Raw genomic sequence first — 26,373 nt, 5'->3', positions numbered from 1 at the left:
ATGTACATATTTTCTCATTATGAAATCCTGTGCCAGTATAATTTGTTCCAAGAATGCTAGCTTTTATCTAAATATCTTTATCATATTAAGACTATGCTTATGTCACTTTTATTCTGAGATTTTTGCTCTTATATAATAGACAAACTCTCCAACACAACTACTTCAAATGTTTCCACATGTGGTAGTTTAAATGGAGTTTTCTTGATTTAGAGACTTTTTTCATAACTGAAATATTTTTCAGAGTACTGGATAAAAATATAAGTTTAAAAGTTTCAGAAGTCACTGTATGCAATTCATTTTACAATAAAATAATTGAGATATATAATTCAGACTGTTCCTTTTCATACTGAACTATATAGTAAAACGTTATTTTAAGACTTAAAAAAAGGAAAATTGGTTTTATCTAACAGAAGGGAAAAAAGAACTTGATGGGTAGATATTTTAACTTCTGTGCTTGCAGCAGGAATCAAATCATTATTTTGCTGTCAACTTAGACTGCATTTTTCATAGTCCTCTCTGCAGTGCTACACTCATCTTGTAAATGAGAAAACTGAGTAAGATAAAGAAAGCAACTTAGGCAATCTCACATATAAAAAATTAAATTACTGGAGGGCTTGATGTTTGCTGCCACTTCTTCAGAACTGGTTACCTCAAATGCACTTATATTACATTTTGCTTGTTCTCAACCCACTGGTGAGAACATTTTGATAGCACTGTTGGAGGAAGGGTACACTATTTGTACACTATCATAGCGCCAGATACTGAATCAGATCTTTACATATACTGTCACCACACAGAGCCAAAGCTTTTACCTAATTATAAAAAACACATATGAGGGAAGATACAAAGAAACAGAAAATATAATATCCAAAAACATTTTATAGCAACTGAAGAAGTGTATTTTATATGGCTGTTTCTTGTAATAGCCATATGATAAAAACTGAGGACATTATTTTAAAATGCAACTAAGTGAAGATGGTTCAACATTTGGCTAAGATATATTTCCCAATATACGCTTTGGTAAATTAAACAAGTAGGTTGTAGGGATGATACTCTCATAGAGTTAGTCTACACTCTTGAATCCACTCTAGATTTTATGATAATTTAGGATTTTTATTTTACCACAAACCTCATACATACTGTCAGTAGAGAAATTTTCAAAGCAGGTTTTACACAGTAAACATTGATAATGGCCACAGAGAGGGAAATCTCAGTTTGGTAGTTTCCTATCGCAATGATTTAGCTAAGCTGGAAGGAACTATATATTTTAGAATTCCTTTATCTGTATGGCTCTGGGTTAGGGTTGGCCACTACGTACATTTGTGTCAATTTTGGACAATACAAGTAAAGCAGCCCTTATGCTCCAAAAAGTCAGGGCAGGCTGTCAGTCACTGTTGCAGCTGATACAAATTGTTTTACTTTTCTGTTGGTTTGCCTTATTGGCTTGAGCCAGCAGCCAGGCCTACAACTCTTCCAGTTCCAATCAGATCCCCTCCTTCAGCTCCTGAGTATTGATTGGACAATGAACTTGTGAATCTCCATGGAGAAGGGTACCAGCTTGTTACTGAAGTTAAAGGAAACACTGATTTGTGCTCATGGGTTCTAGTTTATCTTGTTTTCCCTCACTTCATATTCAGATTTTCTTCCCAACCGCTGGCTCTGCTGAGGCATCTTTGCCAGCTCCTCAACTGAATAAGATCTAGTCTTTTATTGCATGTCATTTTAAGATTCTAGTTCCCTGGTTGAACTTCAACGGATATACTCATTAATGCCCAAAAGAAATGCATTCTATTTTAGTCCTAAAAGGCTTCCTGATTTGCTCATCAGGAGATAGATTCCCTTACATGCAAATTAACTAATTTTCTTTCTATATAGTTAAGAATCGTTACTATTTGCTCAGCACAATGGAAAGAATTTTATATACAATGAATCATTTAATTTTGAAAAAAAAAAAAAAAAACAGATAAGTAGTCTTATCCTCTTTTTACCTATGAGAAACTGAGGTTCAGAAATGTGTCTAGGTTGTTATGGCTGATTTAAATATATAGCTGACTTAAATATATGGCTCATGTTTTATAACTACAACAATATCCTTGGGCATCTGAATTTTAAAAAAGGCAATTCTCTTCTTAATACTGAATTCTTATCTGGAGACTATCAGACACAAGACCCATTACGTCTTGGGACCACTCCAGATTTATGAAAATAAAAGAAACCATGGGAAGACAACTTGTTCTCCTGTTTACCATGGCAGGAAAGTTTACACTAATTCACCTAAAATCAGTTACATATAAAGAACATGGGTTTGAAACACTGATCTATTTATCAGCATTCCAGGTTGTTTTGGATTGAAGTCTATTACGATCCTGATCCTAAATTACCCTGATATTTGTAGAGATGTTAAGAGACAGATTTAGCAATATCATTTAGAACCGAGACTCTAGGCTGAGCTTATACACTTTGGCCCATTGCCAATTGCTGTCAGAGTCAAAACCAGTGAAAAATCCTAACGGCTGCAAACAGTTTAACATAGTTCTTAGAAAATTTATCTTTAAGAAACTAGAATCTAACAGGAGTCAATTATTGTACCTTAATGTCATTTATTAAGAGGAAACTGTGGATAATTTTAGTATATACAGCAAATCGTTAAACCTATAGTTTTGTGGAAGTTGAGAGCGCTGAAACCATCAGGGCGGTAATATTAATATATTGTGGGAGTTAAGTGAAGAAAATAATTTGGTACAGGCTATGAACCTTCAATCAGAATAGACTTTAAAGAATTCTAGGGATAAAATAATTCTACCTAGAGTTGTAATAAACTTGATGTTTGATTAAATGAGTTACTTTACCTTGGTGGCAAGGTAATATGAGTAGGGTGATTATGGGAGCTAAAAAAGCCAATTGCCTACAAAATTTGATGATGTTTTCTGAGCCTATAAAGCTAGGAGACAAACATCTACAACATACAAGGGAATGGGGCTTCTTTATGCTCTCTGATCAAAGCAACTAAAGGCAGGTATGTAACTACTGACCTTATCAACCAAGCCAAGGGCCTGTCATTGGAATTTATTTATTTTTTTCCCTAAAGGCAAAAAGGAATTAAAAATAAGACTAAAATTTAATAAATTTATAATTCAATTCTTCTGCATCATGTTTTACATGGTGCCTCACTAATTAAGCCAAATTTTGTGTTTTGCTTCCTGGCAGTCATTTTCTACCCAGGAACTAGCAGAATGAGATCCACATTTGTTCAAATGTGAAGCTGAAAGGGCTGGATTCAGTTCATCAGCAATCTGTTTTATACATTGAGGGACCAAAAATCTTTCTCAAGAGTGAGGGCATATTAGTGAATCTTTTTGTTTTTTCAATGTTAACATTTTAAAACTTAAAAATTGATGAAATAAAAATTTCTAAGCATTTAAACAATATTTTCAAAATTAATAAAATTGATCAATTTAATCAGTATCTTAGGAATTCCATTAAGTTACAAGTCTTGTACATCAAATCTCTTATAGGCTTCCAACACTTTAAAAGCAGCACAGAACATAACAATAAAAGCAAAATTGGTTATTCCCACACTCAATCAACACAAAAATATTGGTACTGTGGATTTGCTTCTTTAGTTTTAAAGTATTTCTGTATTGATATTTTGGAAATTTTAATATTTGAGATATATCTGAATAGTTACATAACTATTAAATAATTAAACTAATAAAGAAATAATTCAATTTCTTCAATTTCTTTAATAGTTATGTAACTATTCAGGTATATTTCATTTTGGGTGAGTTCTCGCAGTTTGTGTGTTTTGAGGAATTGGTCCATTTCATCTGAACTGATAGACTTACATGCACAGAGTTGTATTTATTTAGTATTCTTTTAATGTCTACGAGGGTTGTAGTGATATCCCCTCTTTTATTCTTAATATTGGTAATTTGAGTCTTCTCTCCTTTTTCCCTTTATCAGTTTTGCTAGATGTTAGTCAATTTTTTAAATTAAAAAAAAAAAACCATAGTTTTTGGTTTGATTTTCCCTATTGTTTTTCTGTTTTCAACTTCATTGAATTCCATGATCTTTATTAAACCTTCCTTCTGCTTTTATTTGGTTCTTTTTCTAATTTTTTGAGGTAGGGGCTGAGATTATGGACATCTTTCTTCTTTTCTCATATAAGCATTTAGTGCTATAAATTTCCTCTAAGTATATGCTGTCTTTTTATTTTTACTCAGTTTCGTTTTCCTTTATACTTCTTTTTATCTATGGATTATTTAGAAGTATGTTCTTTAATTTCCAAGTGGCTGGAGATTTACTTGTTACCTTTTTGTTATTGGTGTCTAGTTTGATTTCATTATAATCAGAGAACATACTTTGTAGTATTTCAAGTTCTTTTAAAGTTAAGGTTTGTTTTATGACTCAAGATATCTTGTATTCTGATGACTGTCTCATGCACGTTTGAAAACAATGTGTAGTCTGCTGTTGTTGGCTGTCAGTTAGAAACTGCAGGTAGACAGTCATTCAGTACTTGTGTACCCTTGCTGGTGTTTTCTTTAGTGGCTTTATCAATTACCAAAAGAGAGATGTTGAAGACCCCAATCTTAATTTTAAATCTTTCAATTTGTCCTTTTAGTTCTGGCAGATTTTGCTTCTAGCGTTTGAATCTCTGTTGTTTGGTGCATACATGTTTAAGATTGTCATATCTTCTTAGTGAATTGAACCTCTTTATGCCAGTTGTGGTGCAGGAAGAGAAACATGACTTTTTTCATGGTTTCTGCTTTGAGAACAGGCAAGTATTGTTAAAACATTTCTGTCACGTTGGGTTAAAGAGTCCATTGGCTAAAGGGAGCAGGCTTTTTGGGGGCTGTATTTTGTCTGTGCCTATTGATGTTTTCAGGTTGAAGGCTTTTATAGCACCCAGGCAAGGTATACAGGAGGCAAATAAAAAAGCCTGGAAACTCACAGCACTTCCTTGGGTCTGAAGGTCCCTAGCCTGTCTGCTTTATTTTTTCGTACCTTTCAGAGTCTTCTGGTAGATGAGTTAATGTATCTTATCCAGGTATTTTTCAGTTGTGAGTAGTAGGAAAAATAAAATAAAATGTGTGTACTCCATCTTATGTGGGACTGAAAGTTTGTATTTGTGAATCTTTAAACCTTCAAAGAGTATTTCTATTATTAAATCCTCTAGTCTGGCCAGTTCAGTTATAAATACACCAGTTTGTGGTGAATGAGAAAATGGGGGGATGGGAGGAGTACTGATAGTCCATTTTTTTTTAAAAGACAACAACAAACCTTCCTAAATATATAAGCAAAAAGAACTATTCATATAAATGAGTCAGGAAGTACAAGTGAGCTAATTTTTTATGGACTAGCATTCACCAAAACAGTTTCATATTTATAAACAATTAAAGCCAAGATTTTTTTTCTTCTTCTTTTAATCATATATCTGTATCTACGGCAGTGGGTTTCCAGAGTTTTTTACTGTGGCTCCCTAAGACAGACCAATAGATCCCTTGGGTGGTCTCTTTATCCCTACTTTCCAATGGAAAAAATAACTAGGTGATATCAATAGACTGTTACTCTAAAAGTACTGTTGAGTATAGGTAATTCACAATATCGGTCTTGAAAAATTATAGGTAAATATGAATCACTACATACTAGAGGGTAAAGCAAGCAACCTAAAACAAACTAAAATTGATAGTGATGAAGTCTAATAATAACTTATAATGAAAATGAATAGCAGCTAAAAACTATAGTTACTTTAAAAAAAATCCCAGTGATGTATCGATATAGCATTCGTCCTGAAAACCATGAAAAACTGGATAATCTACACTTGTGCTGTGCAATATGAACATGACTGCATTATCAGGGCTGCATGGGCACCAGGTTGATACGGTTTGGCTGTGACCTACCCAAATCTCATCTTGAACTGTAGTTCTCATAATCCCCACATATTGTGGAACCCAGTGGAGGATAACTGAAGCATGGGGGCAATTACCTCCATGATATTCTCATGATAGTGAGTTCTCATGAGATCTGATGGTTTTATAAGGGGCTTTCCCCTCCCCTTCACTCTGAACTTCTCCTTGCTGTTGCCATGTAAAGAAAGACGTGTTTGCTTCCCCTTCTGCCAAGATTCTAAGTTTCCTGAGGCCTTCCCAGCCCTGTGTAACTGTGAGTCAATTAAACCTCTTTCAGTTATAATTACTAAGTCTTGGGTATGTCTTTATTAGCAGTGTGAGAATGAACTAATACACTAAACTGGTACCAGTAGAGTGGAGTGCTTCTATAAGAATACCCAAATATGTGGAAGCCACTTTGGAACTAGGTAACAGGCAGAGTTTGGAACAGTTTAGAAGACTCAGAAGAAGACAGGAAAATGTGAGAAAGTTTGGAACTTCCTAGAGACTTGGGGGGCTTAGAAGACAGGAAAATGTGGGAAAGTTTGGAACTTCCTAGAGACCTGTTGAATGGCTTTGAGCAAAATGCCGATAGTGATACGAACAATGAAGTCCAGGCTGAGGTGGTCTCAGATGGAGATGAGAAACTTGTGGGGAACTGGAGCAAAGGTGACTCTTGCTGTGCTTTAGCAAAGAGTGGCATTTTCCTCCTGATCTAGAGATCTGTGGAACTTTGAATTTGAGAGAGATGATTTAGGGTATCTGGTAGATGAAATTTCTAAGCAGCAAAGCTTTCAAGATGAAGCAGAACATAAAAGTTTGGAGAATTTACAGCCTGACAATGCAGTAGAAAAGAAAAACCCATTTTCTGGGGAGAAATTCAAGCCTGCTGCAGAAATGTGCATGAATAACAAGAAGCCGAATGTTAATCACCAAGACAAAGGGGAAAATGCCTCTAGGCCATGTCAGAGACCCTCATGGCAGCCCTTCATATCACAGGCCAGGAGGCTTAGGAGGAAAATATGGTTTTGTGGGCCAGGTCCAGGATCCCCCTGCTGTGTGCAGCCTAGGATACCCTGCATCCCAGCCACCCCAGCCATGGCTAAAAGGGGCCAAGGTCTAGCTTGGGCCATGGCTTCAGAAGGTGCAAGCCCCAAGCCTTGGTAGCTTCAATGTGGTATTAAGCCTGCAGGTGCACAGAAGTCAAGAATTGAGGTTTGGGAACTTCTGCCTATATTTCAGAGGATGTATGGAAATGCTTCGATCTCTAGGCAGAAGTTTGCTACATGGGTGAAGCCTTCATTGAGAACCTCTGCTAGGGAAGTGCATAAGGGAAATGTGGGTTCAGAGCCCCCACTTAGAGTCCTCACTGGGGCACTGCCTAGTGGAGCTATGAGAAGAGGGTCACCATCCTCCAGACCCCAGAATGGTAGATCTACTGACAGCTTGCACTGTGCTCCTGGAAAAGCTGCAAGTGCTCAATGCCAGCCCATGAAAGCGGGCAGGAGGGAGGCTGTACCCTGCAAAGCTATAGGGGTGGAGTTGCCCAAGTCTATGGGACCCCACCTCTTGTATCAGTGTGATCTGGATGTGAGACAAGGAGTCAAAAGAGATCATTTTGGAGCTTTAAGATTTGACTGCCCTGTTGGATTTCGGACTTTCACGGGGCCTGTTGCTGCTTTGTTTTGGCCAATTTCTCCAATTTGGAATAGGTGTATTTACCCAATGCCTGTACCCTACTGTATCTAGGCAGTAACTAACTTTCTTTTGATTCCACAGGGTCATAGGTAGAAGGGACTTGCCTTGTCTCAGATAAGACTTTGGACTTGGACTTCTGAGTTAATACTGGAACGAGTTAAGACTTTGGGGGACGGTTGGGAAGTCATGATTTTGTTTTGAGATGTGAGGACATGAAATTTGGGAGGTGACAGGGGCATAATGATATGGTTTGGCTGTGTCCCCATCCAAATCTCATCTTGAATTATAGTTCCCACAATCCCCATGTAGTATGGGACGGACCCAGTGGGAGGTAATTGAATCATGAGGGCAGTTACCTCCATGTTGTTCTCATGATAGTGATTTCTCATGAGATCTGATGGCTTTATAAGGGGCTTCCCCTCTCCCTATTTGTTCTGCACTTTTCCTTGCTGCCCTCACGTGAATAAGGATAAGTTTATTTCCTCTTCTGCCATGACTGTAAGTTTCCTGAGGCTTCCCCAGCCCTGTGGAACTGTGAGTCAATTAAACCTCTTTCCTTTATAAATTACCCAGTCTTGGGTATGTCCTTACGGCATTGTGAGAATGAATTAAAACACAGGCATACTGAAAAAATACTAAATTAGAATATTCAATAAATTCTATGAACACATTATTTTATGATTATTCAATTTGTAACCTTTTAAACTCATTTATTAGGTTACTAGTAAGCAATATCTAATCACAAGTGAAAACAGAAGTCTGTGAATTTATGTATTATTTGTCCATAAGAATCAAAGAAAGGACCGTCACTTCTTGGTCAGACCTCAGTCATCAGAGCCCTTTGCCAAGAATGGCCCATACTTTGGGAATCACTGCTGTAGGGAAGCAGCCCCCTGGGAAACACTTTTCCTAGTATAGACTGTTACCATGTAGGGCTTTGCCAATGCTGCTATGAAACACTTTAGAAATAGCAAAGTCATCCATAGGAATCAGAGAATATACACAAAATGAATATGCTAATATTTACAATGGATCTCTAACATGTCTACAAGTACCTCAATCGGGAAAAATATGTCATTCTGTACTACAGTTGTCTTCTGTGTGAATAAAGACAATACAGAGAGAAATTGGTTGTTATAAATAAGTATTGACGCAGATATGGCTTCCTTGCCACTAAAATAAACTGATCTCTTATTTTACTTACTTTAATCCTGAAAGAATGCGGCTAAGTCAGGCAGCTGTTAGACAAACCAACCTTTATAATTTCAGGTAAATTTAATTATAAATGTTTATATGTTAATAATATCACAGGTTTTCCATCATTGTGATAATAATAGCTCTATCTTCCCTAATAGATGGTAAAATCCTTATAAGCAGAAATAGCTTTAGTCACAAAAAGATGTGAATTTTAAAGTCAGGCTGCTTAGACTCATTTCTCAACTCTATTTTCTAGTTCTTTAAGGTAAACTCTGTGTTTCCGTTCCTTTCGGTTCTGCAGAATAGAAATAATGATATTAACCTCATAGGATCATTTTGAAGATTCCAAGAGATACTGTATTTAAGTTCTTAGCATAGGAGCTTAGTAAGTAATCAGTAAATGTTAGCAATGTTAGATATTAGTAATATTAGCAGTGGAATATTATAGGGATGTTTGCTTTTACTGTGGTTCAATTTATTCTTTGAAGATTGCAATTGTTACAAATGGAAGGTTCTGGCAACCCTGGGCTGAATGAGTCTATTGGTAGCATCTTTCCAACAGCATGTGCTCACTTCGTGTCTTTCTGTCCTATTTTGGTAATTCTCACAATATTTAAAACTTTTTCATTATTATAATATCTGTCATGGTGATCTGTGATCAATGATCATTGATGTTACCACTGTAATTATTTTGGGGTGCCATGAATAACAGTACACTAAATAACAAATTTTCAATATAGATGAAATAGCCTTATAGTGGAAGAAGATGCCATCTAGCACTGATATAGCTAGAGAGGAGAAGTCAATGCTTGGTGTCAAAGCTTCAAAAGGCAGGCTGACATAGGAGAAAACAGAGGAAAGTTTAAGTGGTCTGGATAGAAGATCAAACCAGCCACAACATTCCCTTATGCTAAAGCCTAATCTAGAGCAAGGTCCCAACTCTCTTCAATTCTGTGAGAGCTGAGAGAGGTAAGGAAGCTGCAGAAATAAAGCTGGAAGCTAGCAGAGGTTGGTTCATGAGGATTAGAGAAAGAAGTCATATAAGACAACAGACTTAATACATGTTGTGTCTGTTTTTACTGTTCCACCAATGGGCTGTTCTCCCATCTCTTTTCCTCTCCTCAGGCTTCTCTATTCCCTGAGAAACAACAGTATTATTATAATTGGGCCAATTAATTAATCCTACAATGGCCTCTAAGTGTTCCAGTGAAAGGAAGAGTCACATGTCTCTCACTTTAAGTCAAAGCAAGAAATGATTAAGCTTAGTGAGGAAGGCATGTCAAAAGCCAAGATACACTGAAAGCAAGGCTTTCAACACAAAAATGATGAGAAAGTGAAACAGCCTTATTGCTGATATGGAAAAAGTTTGAGTGGTCTGGACAGAATATCAAGCCAGCCATAAAATTCCCTTAAACCAAAGCCTAATCCAGAGTAAGGCCCTAACCCTCCTCAATTCTATGAAGGCTGAGAGAGGTAACGAAACCATAGAAGAAAAGTTGGAAGCTAGCAGAGGCTGGTTTCTGAGGTTTAAGGAAAGAAGCCATCTCCATAACATAAAAGTGCAAGGTTGGGGGAAAAAACAAACAAACAAGAAGAATGATACGATGAGTTTGGAGACTTGGGTAGAAGGGCAGGAGAGGGGCAAGGGATAAAATACCATAAATAGGGTGCAGTGTATACTGCTTGGGTGATGGGTACTCCAAAATCTCACAAATCATCAATAAAGAACTTACTCATGGAACCCAACATCACATGTACCCCATAATCTATGGGAAAAAAGCAATAAATTTAAAATTAAATAAACTGAATTTATAGATGCAAAAAAAAAAGTGCAAGGTGAAGCAGCAAGTGCTGATGGAGAAGATACAGCAAGCTATGCAGAAGATCTAGCTAAGATGATTGATGAAGGTGGCTACACTAAACGATAGATTTTTCAATTTCATTATAGATGAAATGCCTTACAGTGGACTTTCATGGCTAGAAACAAGTCAATGCCTAGCTTCAAACCATAAAACAGGCTGACTCTCTTGTTAGGGGCTAAAAGAGCTGATGACTTTAACTTGAAGCTAATGCTCATTTACCATTCTGAAAATCCTAGGGCCCTTGAGAATGATGCTCAGTTAACTCTGCCTGTGCTTTATAAAGGAAACAACAAAGCCTGAACAATAGCACATCTATTTATAGCATGGTTTTCTGAATATTTTAAGTCTATCATTGGAACCTACTCCTCAGAAAAAAAGATTCCTTTCAAAATATTACTGCTGATTGACAACACACCTGGTCACCCAAGAAGTCTTTTGGAGATGTAAAGATTAATGTTGTTTTCATGTTTGCTAATATACCAGCCATTCAGCTGCACATGGATCAAGGAGTATTTTAAAATTTCAAGTCTTGTTATTTAAGAAATACATTTTGTAAGGCTATAGCTGTGACAGATAGTGATTCCTCTGATGGATCTGGGAAAAGTAAACTGAAAACCTTGTCAAAAGAATTCACTACTCTAAGTGCCATTAAACACGTCTGTGATTCACAGGAGGAGGTCAAAATATCAAGATTAACAAGAATTTAGAAGAAATTGAATCCAATCCTTGTGGATGACTTTGAGGGGTTCAAAACTTTAGTGGAGGAAGTCACTGCAAATGTTGTGGAAATAACAAGAGAACTAGAATTGGAAGTAGAGCCTGACCCTAATTTTGAATGAAGTTCTACTGTGGGTATAATGCTATTAAACAGCATCTCATGCAGCTAATAAACCTTTGGTAAAGGAAGAGTAAATTGATAGAGCAAACTTTGTCATTTTATTTTAAGAAATTGTCACAACCACCCCAATTTTCAGCTACCACCACCCTGATTAGTTAGTAGACAACAACATTGAGGCAAAACCCTCCACCAGCAAAAAGAAAAATTATAATAATAATAACAATAACTTGTTGAAGGCTCACATGATCATTAGCATATTTTAGCAATATTTTCTAATTAAGTTATGTACATTGTTTTTTAGACATCATGCTATTGTACACTTAGCAGACTACAGTATAGTATAAACATAACTATTATATGTACTGGGAACCTTAAATATATTGTGTGACTTGCTTTATCGTAATATTCACTTTATTGTGGTTGTCTGGAACTGAACATACATTATCTCTGAGATACGCCTGTATTAGTCTTTGTATATTCCACTGCACTTAGACTGGGCTTTACACATGGTTGCCACTACTACAATTGTTGTTAGGTTTCTGTTAAATTATGCTATTTTTTGAGGGGCAATATATTATGCTAAAAGCCAGACTGCAAACGTTTACATCCCAGCTCTACCACATAACTACCTAATTAATCCATGTCCCTCAACTTTCTAGTATGTAAAATGAGGATAATACCTGCAACGGAGCTTCCTCACAGCATTATGAAAATTAAATAAGATAGTACAAATACTATCTTATTTGTACTATCTTACTTAATCAGATGAGAATAAGAATATTAAATTTTCCTAGTGTTTATTTACTTGCTAAATTTTAAAAAATAAAAATGTTTTTAACAGTTCTACCCCTCTCTTCCCTCCATCAAAAAAAGCCACAAAACCTCACAAATTGGCCAGAATGGCTCAAAGTACTTATTAGACATAAAACAACTAAATGTTTGCAGTCATATGATAAAAAACAAAGACAGGCCACCCTAATGTCTGAATGTCATGAAAGGAATTATCCAGATTTTTGAACACCTACTAAAAGTCTGTTTTTAATTATCCAAAATTATACCAGTATTCAGTTTATGAAAGTATACCTACATACTGCTCGAATCTATAATCCAATTTTACTTTTTCTGGCATCTCAGCATATAGACTTAAAATAAATGACTATTATTATTATCATTATTAATTTTAGAGACAGGGCCTTAATCTGTCACCCAGGCTAGAGTGCAGTGGTGTGAACATGGCTTACTGCAGCTTTGACCTCCAAGGCTCCAGCGGTTCTTCTGCCTTAACCCCCCAAGTAGCTGGGACTATAGGTGCATGCCACCACATCCAGCTTATTTTTGTATTTTGTGTATAGATGGAGTTTTGTCAGGTTGACTAGGCTGGTCTCAAACTCCTGAGTTCAGGCAATCCACCTGCCTTGGCCTCCCAAAGTGCTGGGATTATAGGCATGAGCCACTGCGCTCGGCCTAATTAATTATTTTGTATAAGAATTCAGTTTAGCAGCTTTAATGTGAGAGCAAGTTGTCATATGCACATCATATTAGGGAAAGATAAGTTCTACAAGATTTAAAGATGAGATTCAGAATAATTCATTTATTCTTTAAAGACTTTTCTTACCACATCTGAATTTCACACATATACACACACACATACAGACACACACCACAAATGAAACTGCTGTCTGCCTTTTCTTCATGTACTTTCAGGTTAGATGAGGGCTTTAGAAGCTAGCTGCTTCCACATTTTAAGACAGAATCAGTGAGTAGGTAAAATAAAGTTATGCTCTTTTGAAAAATGCTATAACATGCTTGGCTGATGGGCATATTAGGACCTTTGTAATGAGATGGCAGGGAAAGGAAGCAAGCAAGAACTAGCTGGAACTGAAGTTTTTCAGCTGGAGTGAAGGAGGTAGGGCAGGGAATGTGAGGCAGCTAATCCTGTGCATTATTGGACCCTGTGTGGCTGGCCTAGGGAGATGGAGGGGACTTTGTTTGCAGATTGAAGATACTAAGAAAGCCAATGAAGTTCCTGTCACATTTACTCACTCACTCATTAATTAACTTACTCATAACATTTTTATTGAGAGCTTATAAGGCACTACATTTGTACTGGTGCTGAAATACAGCACTGAACAAAATGGAAAAATTGTCCCTGCTTATCATTATGGACATGGGCATACCTGTCCTGCCATGTACAGGAGAGAAGGACACTAAGCAGACGTTCACATAAATATATAATTAAAAATCCCAAGGAAGGTTTTGAAGAAAAACTACTGGATGACAAGAGAACATAGGAGAACTGATTTAGTCCAGAGGGTAGTGGTCAGGGAAGATCTTGTGATTTCAGGTTTAGACAGGCAGGCATTCTTGAGAGAAAGAAGAGATAAAAGCATTCTCAGCAGCAAGAATAGCATGTTGTAAAGGAAACTGGTGGCAAAGAGCTAGTCAATGACCAGGGTAGCTAGAGCAGAGTGAATGATTTCCTTTTAAATAAGTTTGAGGAAAAAATATATAGAATATGTATTTTTTATTAATATGTGGAATTAATAAAAAAATTTTATAATCCCATAAACTTCTAAATCTTCATTATAAGATAATGAATTGAACTCTGAAGCCAAACAGTATTTGCCTCGCTTTGTGTATTTTTATTGGGCTGCTTTCCACAACAGAACAGTGAAGATTATACTCTAGGTGTGCATAGAAGGAATACTATATGCATGTATGCACACACCCCTTTACTTTGCTGTTTAAGGAGATTTAATGATGATATGATCTTGCTATTAAATTCACACTAAATTTTCCCTCTTTTTTTTTTTTTTGACACAGAGTCTTGCTCTGTCACCTAGGCTGGAGTGCAGTGGTGCGATCTCAGCTCACTGCAACCTCTGCCTCCTGGGTTCAAGCACATCTCCTGCCTCAGGCTCCCAAGTAGCTAGGACTACAGGTATGCGCCACCACACCTGGCTAATTTTTTCTATTTTTAGTAGAGATGGGGTTTCATTGTGTTAGCCAGAATGGTCTTGATCTCCTGACCTCGTGATTCACCTGCCTCAGCCTCCCAAAGCACTGGGATTACAGGTGTGAGCCACGTGCCTGACCAATTTTCTCTAACTTTTAACTCAACATATTTCGATTACATAGAGCTAGTATTACAGCAGAGATAGAAGCCTATGAAATGCAATACTCAATCTTCATAGTACTCTTTCACTTAGTCCTATTCCATTAAACATGGCCATGTTATCCAAAGGAGTAACTGGCAAAAATGAAGATTAGTGGTTCATCATGAAAGTGATTAGATTACAGATTGATACTGATATTATGTTTTTGGGAAAATTTAACATAAGGAAAAAGCCTTTCATTTTCAAGTAAGTGTGTATAAACAGATAAAACAGAAATTCATGTGAAATATAAAAAGCTATTATTTAAGCATATGTTGCTTTGTCTCTAAGGTCCAAGCATTTTTAACTATAATATTCTGTTGTTCCAGCAACAGATCAAGCTAAATAACTACTTGTGTTTTATAACAGCAGCAGCTCTGTATGTTTTCCTAACTTAATAAATAATAACATAAAGCAAAATATAATTTTGGATAGAAATAAATCCAAGCACTGAAAACAGTATTAACATCAACATCCGAGGGCACATGCTTTTTCAAGCCAAGCCTTTTCAAAATGCACTCATTTATTCATTAAAGCACAAATTCCTCTGCATATGGAATGTGTACCATGCATGAAGCAACAGGGTAGACTGTGGAAAGACCCCTGGAGTAGGTGATTTGGGTTATAATCCTGACAACAGCACTTACACTTTGTTTGCAACACAACTTTGTGTAAATCATTTCTTATTTTGAGTTTTGTTATTTGCAAATATGGTTGTTGTGAGGTTCAAAAGACATATCAAATGTGGAAATTCCCTTGCTAACTGTGAAAGCACTAAATAAGTGCAAGGTGAGCTCTTCAAGGGAACTCAAGAGTCTAGTAAAAACCTCACCAATTAAAGTTCTCTCTTTTAGAACATTGATTATAGACATCCAACATGCACTTGGGGGTTAACAATTATTTTGCTTCTTCTAAACCTGAGAACAGAGTTAGGAAGTACCCAGCCTTCTACTCTGGAATTGGTATATCAGAGTTACAGGGGAAGATTTCCCCCAAAGTTAACAATATTCCTGCTCTATGCTGGTGCTCTATCAAAAATTAGTTGAGATAGATGTCATCTATTTGGGAAATACCATGTTACAGATTTAAGACATATATAATAAAAATAGGGGGGCAAAACTGGACTCCAATTCCTTTCTTACAGTAAATTTGTAGAAGTAAAGTTAGTAGACCAGGTTCTCGATATACATAACTAAATCATGTCCTTCTGAAAGGTGGTAAAGATTTATACTCCTCAAAAATATTCATAATATTCCTGATTACAAGTTTGACTCACCTTTTACTGTTTTCCCTAATTTAACACCTCATAGTTCACAAGACTCAACTACTTTCCTTCCCCACACAGTATAACATCTGTCAGGATATGCATGGCAGAATGGAACAGGCTGAGTATTTAAATGTGCCTTCAATGGCTCACTACTCCTCTCAGGATAAATCCAAACTTTTAATAATTTTATACACTCTGAGTCAAAGTGATGGTCTCCTCTTCCTTCTCTAGGTTCATCTCTCACTAGCAACTTCCTTCTTGAATAGGCCATCTGTCCCTCATCTTCAAACTTTTGTTCAGGGTATTACTTATGACTGGAACACCAGATTCTAGAGGAAGCTCAGTGCTCATACAGCTCTTCTGAGTAGTGGTAATAATAAAAGTGGTCCCCTTCAAACAGCTAAGAGTACTGATTTCAGGCTGACTCTGAATGTCTATGGAAAAAATAATAATTCCATAAATCAATCATTTAATGGAGCAGATTTTGATATGGGCACTAGTGTCTTGGAAAGAGACTTGAGAGTATGTAACTGGGGAAAAGGGAGGGTAGAGAATGAGGCACCTAGGAGTGCTAATGACACTCCAGTCCAAATAAAAATATTTTTCTATACTCAAATTTTATGAAAGAGCTATAGAATAAGTAGATGACTTAAGAGACTTATTCAGAGAAACAACTCAAGAATAAGTTATTTAATCTTTCACATTTTGTATGTCTAGATGGTATACCTTCTATAGCAGGAGCAGATTAAAATTTTTTTTATATTTTAAGCATTAAGCACAATCATTCAAATTACTTAAAACTTGTAGTCCATGTTTTTCAAGGGCTCCTAAAAAGAAGCTATAGTTCTAGTGACACAACAAACTCCTTTTAACCAAAATGGTTTAAAATGCGTAATTTTGTGGATTGAATGTTCTTGCTAACACGATTCTCAGCTTCCCCACGGCCATTATCCTAATTTCTCGTCATCCATATGGCTTGGACTTAGTGGTCCTGCTTTTGACGTCTCAAATGATGCTCTGCACTAGAGAGATCAAACAGGCCAATTTGATCAGGCAAGTCTCCAGCTCAAAGTTATTCAATAGCTCTTTATTACTGCAGGAAAGAACCTAAGTATTTTATCATACAATTCATGTTCTAACCTTTACTTGTGCCTCCAGGCCCATCTACTCTCCCTTTCTCATGTCATTTCCTCCTATTGTTAATAAATCAGCAATTATAAGCCACATGAAATCCTTGGAATGTGCTACATTCTCACACATTTGTGGTGCACCTCCATATGCCTTTGCACTAAAGTACTGCTATTCATATTTTATTCTTCGTTCAAATGCTCCCCCCTCTGAAGCCTTTGCTCACTTCCCCTAAAGACTAAGGCTTTCTTTCTCCTAAATTCCTCTCATACTTTCTGCACCCACCCATAACAACAGTTAAGTTATATTGGTACTCTCAGCATGTCTTTCTCCCCATATAATGATGTGTCATGTCTTCCCATTTTACCTCTAGCTTTACTCTCCATGTCTAGCAAATAATAGATGCTCATTTTTAAATGGAATCATGACTATATTAAAATTACGACTTTAATGTTGAATTTTGCAGCTATCTGTGCATTGCACAGTATCACACTGATGATTAATCAGCTATTTATTATCGTTCTCCATCAATTTTGTACATATTGTTATCCCATTAAAAATTCAACTTGCTACAACTATGAACTCATTGAACGCATAAACTTAAGAAAAAAAATCAATTACCCATCATTTTTTAAGAGCATAAACTTTGAAGTTAGGCTCTTTTGTGAAAATCTAGTAAAAGGAAAAAAATAACCTGGAATTTACTTAAAAGAGTCACTTGCTAGTTGCCCAATAAAAGCTATATCAAAAATCTTTGAAATTTTACTTACATGGTATAGTGTAGTCTCTGGCACAGGAGTTCCCATGATGTCTTGTCTCAGTGCATCCATTTGTAAACTAGGTAGCAATGAATAGTGAGTTGGGCTATTACTCTTATCACCCTTCTTTTTTGACTTCTTCCCTGTGTCCTTTTTGCTATTTCTCTGAAACATGTATTCTTCTTGAGCAATCTTTTCATTGCTCATATACCGAAGTAGAGAGTTTTCTATTGAAAAAGAGATAAATACACCAATATAAATATACAAACACCCCAAATTTATTATGCTTTCTCAATTGTGCTATTATTAGGTTGGCACAAAAGTAATTGCGGTTTTTGCCATTACTTTTAATCACAAGAACCACAATTACTTTTGCACCAACCTACTATATTTCATTTCAGAACTTTAACTTGATTTAACTTATAAAATATGTAGTGAAATACAGTATATCTTAATTATTTGGGATAAGACAATAAAAATAGTTAGCCAATAGATTATTTCTCCAAGTTTTATCTTTAGACCAATTACATTAGAATCACCTGTGGAACTTGAATCAGAAGTTCTAGGCGTGTGGTTTATAAAATCTGTAACAAGCTCCCTCAGGGGGATTTTGCCAAAGCCCAATAACAAACACTGGCTCATGGCATGCAAGGTAGCATGCTTGGAGAAGTTAAAGCCCATGTTAAGAACCAATAGTAAGGAAATTTATTCAGGAATTCTATGCTTAAAATGGCAGTCAGCATTAGTACTTCGCATGGTCCCCCGTCTCCACCAACAAAAGTCACTATAATATGAAGTCCCAAAACAGTGACTCTGAGATAGCATATGATAAGCATTTCTCTTTTATATTTTTCTTGATTTATTCTATAGAACAAATGAAATTAGAAATTGAAGACTGGAAAACAGAATGAATACATAGATGTAAAGGAATATGTCAATGTTCCTGTATTTATCAACATTTTAAAAAATGCTCACTCCATAAAACAAGTATTAAGAAGACTAATGAATCAGATATTCATGTTTGCTTGTCCATATGGTCTGTGGATCTGTGCAGTAATAAAATAAATTCTGTATACTGGCTAGAAATAACAAGAAAATGGGTCAAATATATCATGAAGGAAGCTTAGTGAAATTACATTCTATAAATAGTTTTTTGTTTTGATTTATTTTTCAACTATGACCTTACGGCTTTCTACTTCAGAAAGTGGAAGTAGCAGCATGACCCACTGGGCCCACCATACCCACACTTGATCAAATCCTATTTAGTAGGGAAACTTTCAGTTGCTCTCTTTATTGCTCATCTCTATAGCAGGATAAGTGAACATAAAAACTTACTTTTGGTAGATATTTCAAGAGTAGCCCACCCCATATAAGACGACAACTCTGAACAGCAAACAGAACAGGAAAAAAAAGCAAAAGTTTTTTTCTATTTCTACATGTTTTTGTTAGAAGTCACTGGCCCAGTTTCCATTAGCTTTTAACACATGTGCTTCAATGCTTATTTTGAGGTTGCTTCCATACAAAAGTGGTGAGGTTGCATTGTGGACTGATGAGGATTGATGATAAACTCTTCCTATTCACTGAACTTAATTATTTTATGCGGTTTCACACTTCTGACCCTGTGTTCCAAATATTAACTTTCAAATAACAATTAGATATTCACTTTTAACACTGTACTTATCTACCCTGAACCCCTTAGAAGGCATTCAGGGACAATGTCTATTTAATACTGGGTCAAGATAGTCAAATGTTGGTCTGACTTGGTTTTGTTGTACAATAAAGTCAATGATAGAATAAGTTTTCCACTGAAGCCATAACAATCTATTTACAGAACATTTAAATTTGCTTACTGTTCAAACAACCCAGCCTACACTGAAATTCTAGAACACTTACCTCTTCTACTATCTCTCTTCATCTTATTTGGATCTTCATAGTCCCCCACCCAATTATATTCCACTGGCATAGATATAGGTCGTAGCTTGCCTAAACACAGAGAACAAAGTTCATATCACATTGTTTTTCTTCCCCATGTCTGCTCAAACTTACACTGATTTTTAGCTAAAGTCTACCAAACACACTCACTCTTATGCAACATTATGGTTGGCATTTGCGTAGATGGAGAAAATGTATTTTGAGCCAGAAGGTGAAACTGCCTATTGGCCAGTTGATAAAACAAACTTAAGGTACTTTTTATAAATAATAATGAATAGCCTAGGTTAACTCTCTTAGGAACACCAGATTTTAAGACTGTAGTTTTTTCTTTTTCAAAGAGGATAATCAAATAAGTGATTTTATTTTATTTTCAGTAGCCAGATCTCTATCTTATTTCCTAATGCCCAAGTGTCTACATCTTGATAGCCAACCTCCAAGATGGTAGCTTTCTGTGTTTAACCTATCGGACCACCCATTGGTACCACCCACTGTTTCATGTTGGAACACCACAGGATAACTTTTTATCTTTGCTGCTTCCTAACCCCTATCAACATACATTTTGGACACCACCATGCCTCAAAAATATGGTTAGATTCTCTTTCATGTCCTATAGCTAAATCTGTTTCTAAGCATCTCTTTTGCTTATAGTGAGCCTGCCCCGTCTGCAGATCCAAGTAATCACTGCTTTGGTCTGTCCCATTTCTCCCGGGGTCTGTATCCTTACTAAATTTCACTTCAGCAAGGAGAACTCATGGCAAAGACTTCAAGAATAACTTTTATTTTGGTGAGGTTTCAGTGTATTATTTCTGTTCCACTTGAAATTCCTGAAGCCTAAAACAGCCAAAGAAAATAATTCAAAATATCCTTTAACAGGATACCTAGCACAATGCCTGGCATGAAATAGTTGCTTAATAAATTTCTAGTGAATGAAAAGCAGGGACTCACACAGGACTGGATCATACAAATAATGATGGTTATTATGATTATGATAATAGTAGAAAATGTATATATCATTTGCCATATATCACATACTAAGAGTTTTATAAGTATTAAATTATATACTCATGTTAATTAAGAGAAATATGCTATCATTATCCTCATTTTCACTGATGAGGAAACTAAGGTGATGTAACTTGCTCAAGGACATACACCTGGTAACTGCATTGTATCAGGATTCAAAACCAGGCATTCAAATATTACTTCTGTTATAATTCTTGGTGACTTCAATTTTCACCCTCTGAGATTCTGGCCTTTCAGTTTCTTGAGGTTCTCTCCTACACTGATTCTTGTGGTCATATGCTTAATCTCATCTGCAAAGGCTGCAATCCCTTTAAATATCCCACTTACCAACTGCTACCTTTTGTATTTCTAGCACACTCCCTACAATACTCCAAGTCCAACAATTCTTCCTCCTTTAATCTATTAATACCTAACGTATCACTTTTCAGTATCTATCACCTTCTTTCCCTGCAACTTCCTTCCTCACACAGCTAAATTTTGTGATTATTACAGTCACTCAATGTGTTTTAAAAAATTCTATTAGGATAATTCTAATTCTGTTCTTAAGGAAAATATATCAATCTTCTGGCTTTTTATTGTAAACACTGATACAGTTTAGTCTGTTTTGCTAAGCTCTTTTAAAATCTGAAGAATTAACTGGACATGATAAAATTATTAATGAGCCAAAAATGTAGTATTTATTTAATGGCTTCTTTTCAAGGTATGTAAACAACTTTATAAATGATCACCTAATATTCCAAATTCTCCAACAGTATATCTCTGCTCTTTTACAGAGGGAATTTGAGTGAGATGATCTGAGGCAGGATAGGTAGTCAAGGAAGTAAACATGTCCTCACATGGTGACCATACAGTTAACACAATAAGCCCCAGCATTCACATTGTAGTCCAGCTCATTCAAACACAGCTATCTATAGCAGGGAATTTTCCTTGCAGGGAGCACATGCATTTTGATTACACCTGTTCTCAGACTGACCCTTTGCTTATTATAATAGTAAACAACAAACCCCTGGGTAGAGATTTAAGTTGCTAATGAGACTTGCAATGTATGAACAAGCATGTACAGCTACTGTGCATGTGCACCCAGAGGACCACCAAGAACATGCTTACTAGCAACACCTCTTCCTATTCCTATGTGAATAATTATGTATACTTCCATAAAGGGAGTCTCCCTAGTGCCAGTCATGGTGGTCTCATCGTTAGGAGCAGCCTTCCCTGAATCCTCTCTCATGGTGTACTGTCTATTCTGCACCTAACTTTCATATTTTTTGTCCTTTGCAATAAATTGCTCTATGCTACACCTTCTTTGCTGTGTGTCTCTTGTTGAAATTATTTTAAGCTAAGAAGAACCGAGGTCTCACAATAGCCATCTCTAGATCCAGGTCAATATTGTGCCAAACAAAGGTAGGGTAAGGGTTTGAGGGAAGGTCTCTTTTTGTTTTGTCTATTTCTACCATTTTGCAAAGCCAGTCCTCCAGATTTTCAATGTTATGAATGCTGTATTTTCAAAATATCTACAATTTATTTCTTTAGGATCTGGTTTTAAAAATAAACTCTACTTCAGCACGGGCACTGAAACTGAAGCAATTAACAGTTCTAGCACTGTTTTTACATGTCACCAAAAAAATCTTTTGAAAAGTGAAAATCCAATAAATAGTTAATTGTTTTACTTGCTCTATATATTATATATATATTAAAAAGCTAGTTAGATACTTCTTGAAAATTGGTTGTTTGGAGTCAAACGTGCACAAAAACAAGAAGAAACATACTTCACACACAGAATATGAAATACATAATTGTTTTCATTGTATTTTGTGTCATCTCTGAAATTCTAATGGAGCTAAGTCACTGAAGCATGTAATTAAGCCCTTGATATGTCTGGTTGTATAATCAGTCATAGAAACAATTATGCAGAAGATTTTTAACACTGACTTTTCCAGGAGTGACTTTTTAAACAGAATTATACTGTGTATCACTAGCACACAATTGAAGGAAAATATATTAAATCAGAAAAAAATTGAGAGGAAAAAGCTTTACTAAAATTTACTTTTGGAGAACATGAGGTTTTGCTTTTATTAGTTATAAAACTATAGACTTAGCAACAAATAGAAATAAGTATTTAAAAAAATAAAGTATACTATTGATTTGGGTAGAATAAATAATACTGTTTATAAGTACTGATTTTTAATTGTGCTAAAATACTGAAGTAGATACATCTGACCCATTCCTGTGTAAATGTACATAAATAAAACATAAATCTCTGAAAAGTAATTTGGAAAAGTTTAAGATACATCTTTACACGGTAATATATTGGTTTTTGAGGTAGTAAAGTTAAGATTACTAATTCATGATAAGAATTAGTAGTAACAGTAAAGAATATAATCAAGAAAACAAGGATTAGAGCCTATTTAAAAATGCTGATCACTTCTTAATTTCTTATTCCTTTAAGTATAAAACATTTATTAATTACAGAGTTCCTTTGGCACCCTATCATAAGCCTTGTGATACCACTGTGCTAGTGCCTCATAATACAACCATTATTTTATTTGGCTTTTAATATCTGTTGCACATCTGGAGTTTTTAAATTGGTATCTCCATAGAGGCAGGAATTTTGCACTATATTTCTTACTGTATTCTAATAAATGTGGTAAAGGTAAAAGATAACTATTTTTATAGAGGCACACAGAAAAAAATAAATATTTTTTGGATTTTATCTGAATTTTGTTATGAAATTGATGGCATATAGCTTTTTAAGAATTATGGACTATATCCAGCTGCAATTAAGCAAATGGAACACAAAATACAATTTTAAGAATACTGACAATGACGGAGTGCTTTATAATAATATATCCAAATTACTGTATTTTAATACAAAATTGCTATGCTTTAATGCTAGTGTACAACATTGCTTGAAACTAAACTATCTTTTACCTTAGATAATAAAGCATTTTCAGGCAATATCACAAATGCTACAATCCCCTTTGGCAGAGTTAACTGCTCTCTTTACTGGGCTCCCTAAGCTTTTTCCTGGTGCCTTTAGCATATATACAATACTTATGATGCTGTATTGTGACATTAGGGAGATCTCAAATTACTGGGTTGCTCCTTGGGTCCTATTCCCTCTGGCCTACTCAAGGGCATTCCTTGAGCAATCCTCCATTCTTTCTTCTGCATCATCAACTTTTCTCTTTCTACTCGGTCATTCCCATTAGCACATAAACATGCTGTAATTTCTCCAATCGTTTTTAAAAAAGTAGCCCTCCTTACCCCACAAACCCCTACCCAGCTACCACCTTATTTTTTGTTCCCCTTTACAGAAAACCTTGTAGAAAGCTTCTTTATATGTGCAGTCCCCAATTCTTCTCCTCCTCTTCTCTTTTGAATCTTCTCCGATTAAGCTCTTGCTGCCCCTATCCCACCAAAACTGCTATGGTCAAGGGTGCTAGGGTTTCCATGTTGCTAAATTCAATAGACAATTCTCAGAGTCCTTGACTTTTCTGATGTATATAAAGCATTAACACTGAGTATTACTCCCTCCTTGAAACACTTTCCTCACCCAGCACCCTAGGACTCTGTCCTCTGGCTTTCCTCGCCTCTTCTCATCATAAATTCACATGCATCCTTCAGAGCTAAGCAAAAATGTCATTTCCCTAGGGACACAATCCTTGGCCTCTCATTCTAGGTCAGGATTCTCTGTGTTTGTCTCATTTCCTCTCAAAGTTCTTCTTCGTAGCATGCCAATTACAGTCACATAAGTATTTATTAATTTAGTTACTTGAATTCTGTCACGCTTCTAGACTAAGTTTCGTGAGGAAAGACAGACTTTTCTATTGTCTACTTAGTGTTATCTCCCACACTTAGCACAGTACCTTAAACACAGTAACTGCTCAATTTTTAACTGATTGCTTGTTAAGAAAGTAAATAGGGGGCTTTCCTCAGACACTAGACCAAAAAGGATCCAAGCTATATCATTAGTTTCTATTTTCATAGTTTCCATTTCCTTCCTTCTGATTTTCCATTTCCTTCTTTTCCTCCCTCTTCCTTCCTTCTAAGGCAAATATGTTACCCTCACCAACCCTCTTCATTTTTCTAACAAATTTAGCTTTACAGAACTGCTTGGCAATCAAGTCAGAACTAATTCATCTCTTGATTTCTTATCCAAAAACATTCCCATATTAAGTTGTCTGTTGAAACACCACTGAATTGCTGCATTTTTCATTTGTATCACTTTTAAAAACTCTCTAAAATCATGCTAAAGTCATTAAGTCTTAGAGTAATAAGCAGGACCTTAGAAGCAATCTTCTCTTACAGTTGTCAAGGGTTTAAAAAAAATTGCAAAGAAATTTCCCCATAAGTCTGACATGCCCTTTAATGCTCACAAAAAAGCTTTCTCGAGAGTCTCAAAAAAAGTATACACATATACACATCTGTTCTGAATATTTTAGCCAATATTTTGATGAAAATGAGTATAGTAAGTCTAGTTAAGCTATATGCTTGCCACATATAGCCATCAAAAACCCCACATACCAGACAGAAAAATTACTTTCAGATGGCTGACTGAATTTCTAGGAAAACATCCTGGGGTTACTTAAGGTAGAGAATCACACTTTTAAAGAGGAAGTAAAATGGAATTAAATGAAAAGTCAATAATTTTTAAAGGATAATGGTAACATATCTGGATCCAGTAAAATAAGAATGAACAATCTGATCTTTATAGCCATATTTAAAAAATTTCATTTCTGGATAAAAGAGGTTGAAAAAATTGGTTTTTAAACATTTCAATATGATTATTTAAGGATTAACTTTAATGACTTATGAATAATACAAATCAAATATAAACTTTGTATTGATTAACTTAAAATCTTTTCAGTTTCATTGATGCAGAACAAAACCAGTTAAAATCTCATTTCCAAAATAAGCAACCCCACAAAAAAGTGGGCAAAGGACATGAACTGACACTTTTCAGAAGAAGACATACACTCTGCCAACAATTATATGGAACGAAGCTCAACACTGCTGATCATTAGGGAAATGCAAATCAAAACCAGAATGATACATCATTTCACACCTGTCAGAATGGTTATTACTAAAAAGTTAAAAAAAAAACAAAACAGATGCTGGTGAGGCTGTGTAGGAAAAGGAACTCTTATACACTGTTGGTGGAGTGTAAATTAGTTCAGCCATTGTGGAAGACAGTGTGACAATTCCTCAAAGACCTAAAGACAGAAATACTATTCGACCCAGCAATCCTATTATGGGGTATATACCCACAGAAATAGAAGTCATTCTATTATAAAGACACATGCATTCGTATGTTCACGGCAGCACTATTCACAATAGCAAAGACATGGAATCAACATAAATGTCCATCAAAGATAGACTAGATAAAGAAAGTGTCGCATATATAACCCATGGAATACTATGTAGTCATAAAAAAGAACAAAATCAGCCGGGCACAGTGGGTCATGCCTGTAATCCCAGAACTTTGAGAGGCCGGATCACGAGGTCAAGAGATCAAAACCATCATGGTCAACATGGTGAAACCTTGTCTCTACTAAAATACAAAAATTAGCTGGGCGTGGTGGCACGCACCTGTAGTCCGAACTACTTGGGAGGCTGAGGCAGGAGAATTG

At 35.8% G+C, this 26,373-nt stretch overlaps 1 protein-coding gene across 4 annotated transcripts in view; it reads right to left on the bottom strand.

The window, feature by feature from the left end:
- The window catches only part of CNKSR2 (connector enhancer of kinase suppressor of Ras 2), a 291,896-nt gene that overhangs the window by 76,612 nt on the left and 188,911 nt on the right, over window positions 1-26,373 (bottom strand). For 2 of the 4 annotated variants that reach the window (XM_017540689.2, XM_037742811.1), the window contains 2 exons: window positions 19,685-19,774; window positions 17,804-18,018 (listed from right to left, as the gene is read on the bottom strand). In XM_017540689.2, the coding sequence (XP_017396178.1) occupies window positions 17,804-18,018; window positions 19,685-19,774 (305 nt within the window). The remainder of the gene's footprint in view (window positions 1-17,803; window positions 18,019-19,684; window positions 19,775-26,373) is intronic. The other 2 variants (XM_037742810.1, XM_037742812.1) reach the window with 1 other exon arrangement.

The sequence above is a fragment of the Cebus imitator genome, unplaced genomic scaffold, assembly GCF_001604975.1.
Source record: "Cebus imitator isolate Cc_AM_T3 unplaced genomic scaffold, Cebus_imitator-1.0 Scaffold128, whole genome shotgun sequence".
Lineage (NCBI taxonomy): Eukaryota > Metazoa > Chordata > Mammalia > Primates > Cebidae > Cebus > Cebus imitator.
Note: the sequence above shows the minus strand (reverse complement) of the source record. Positions and strands in the feature narration are given on the sequence as shown.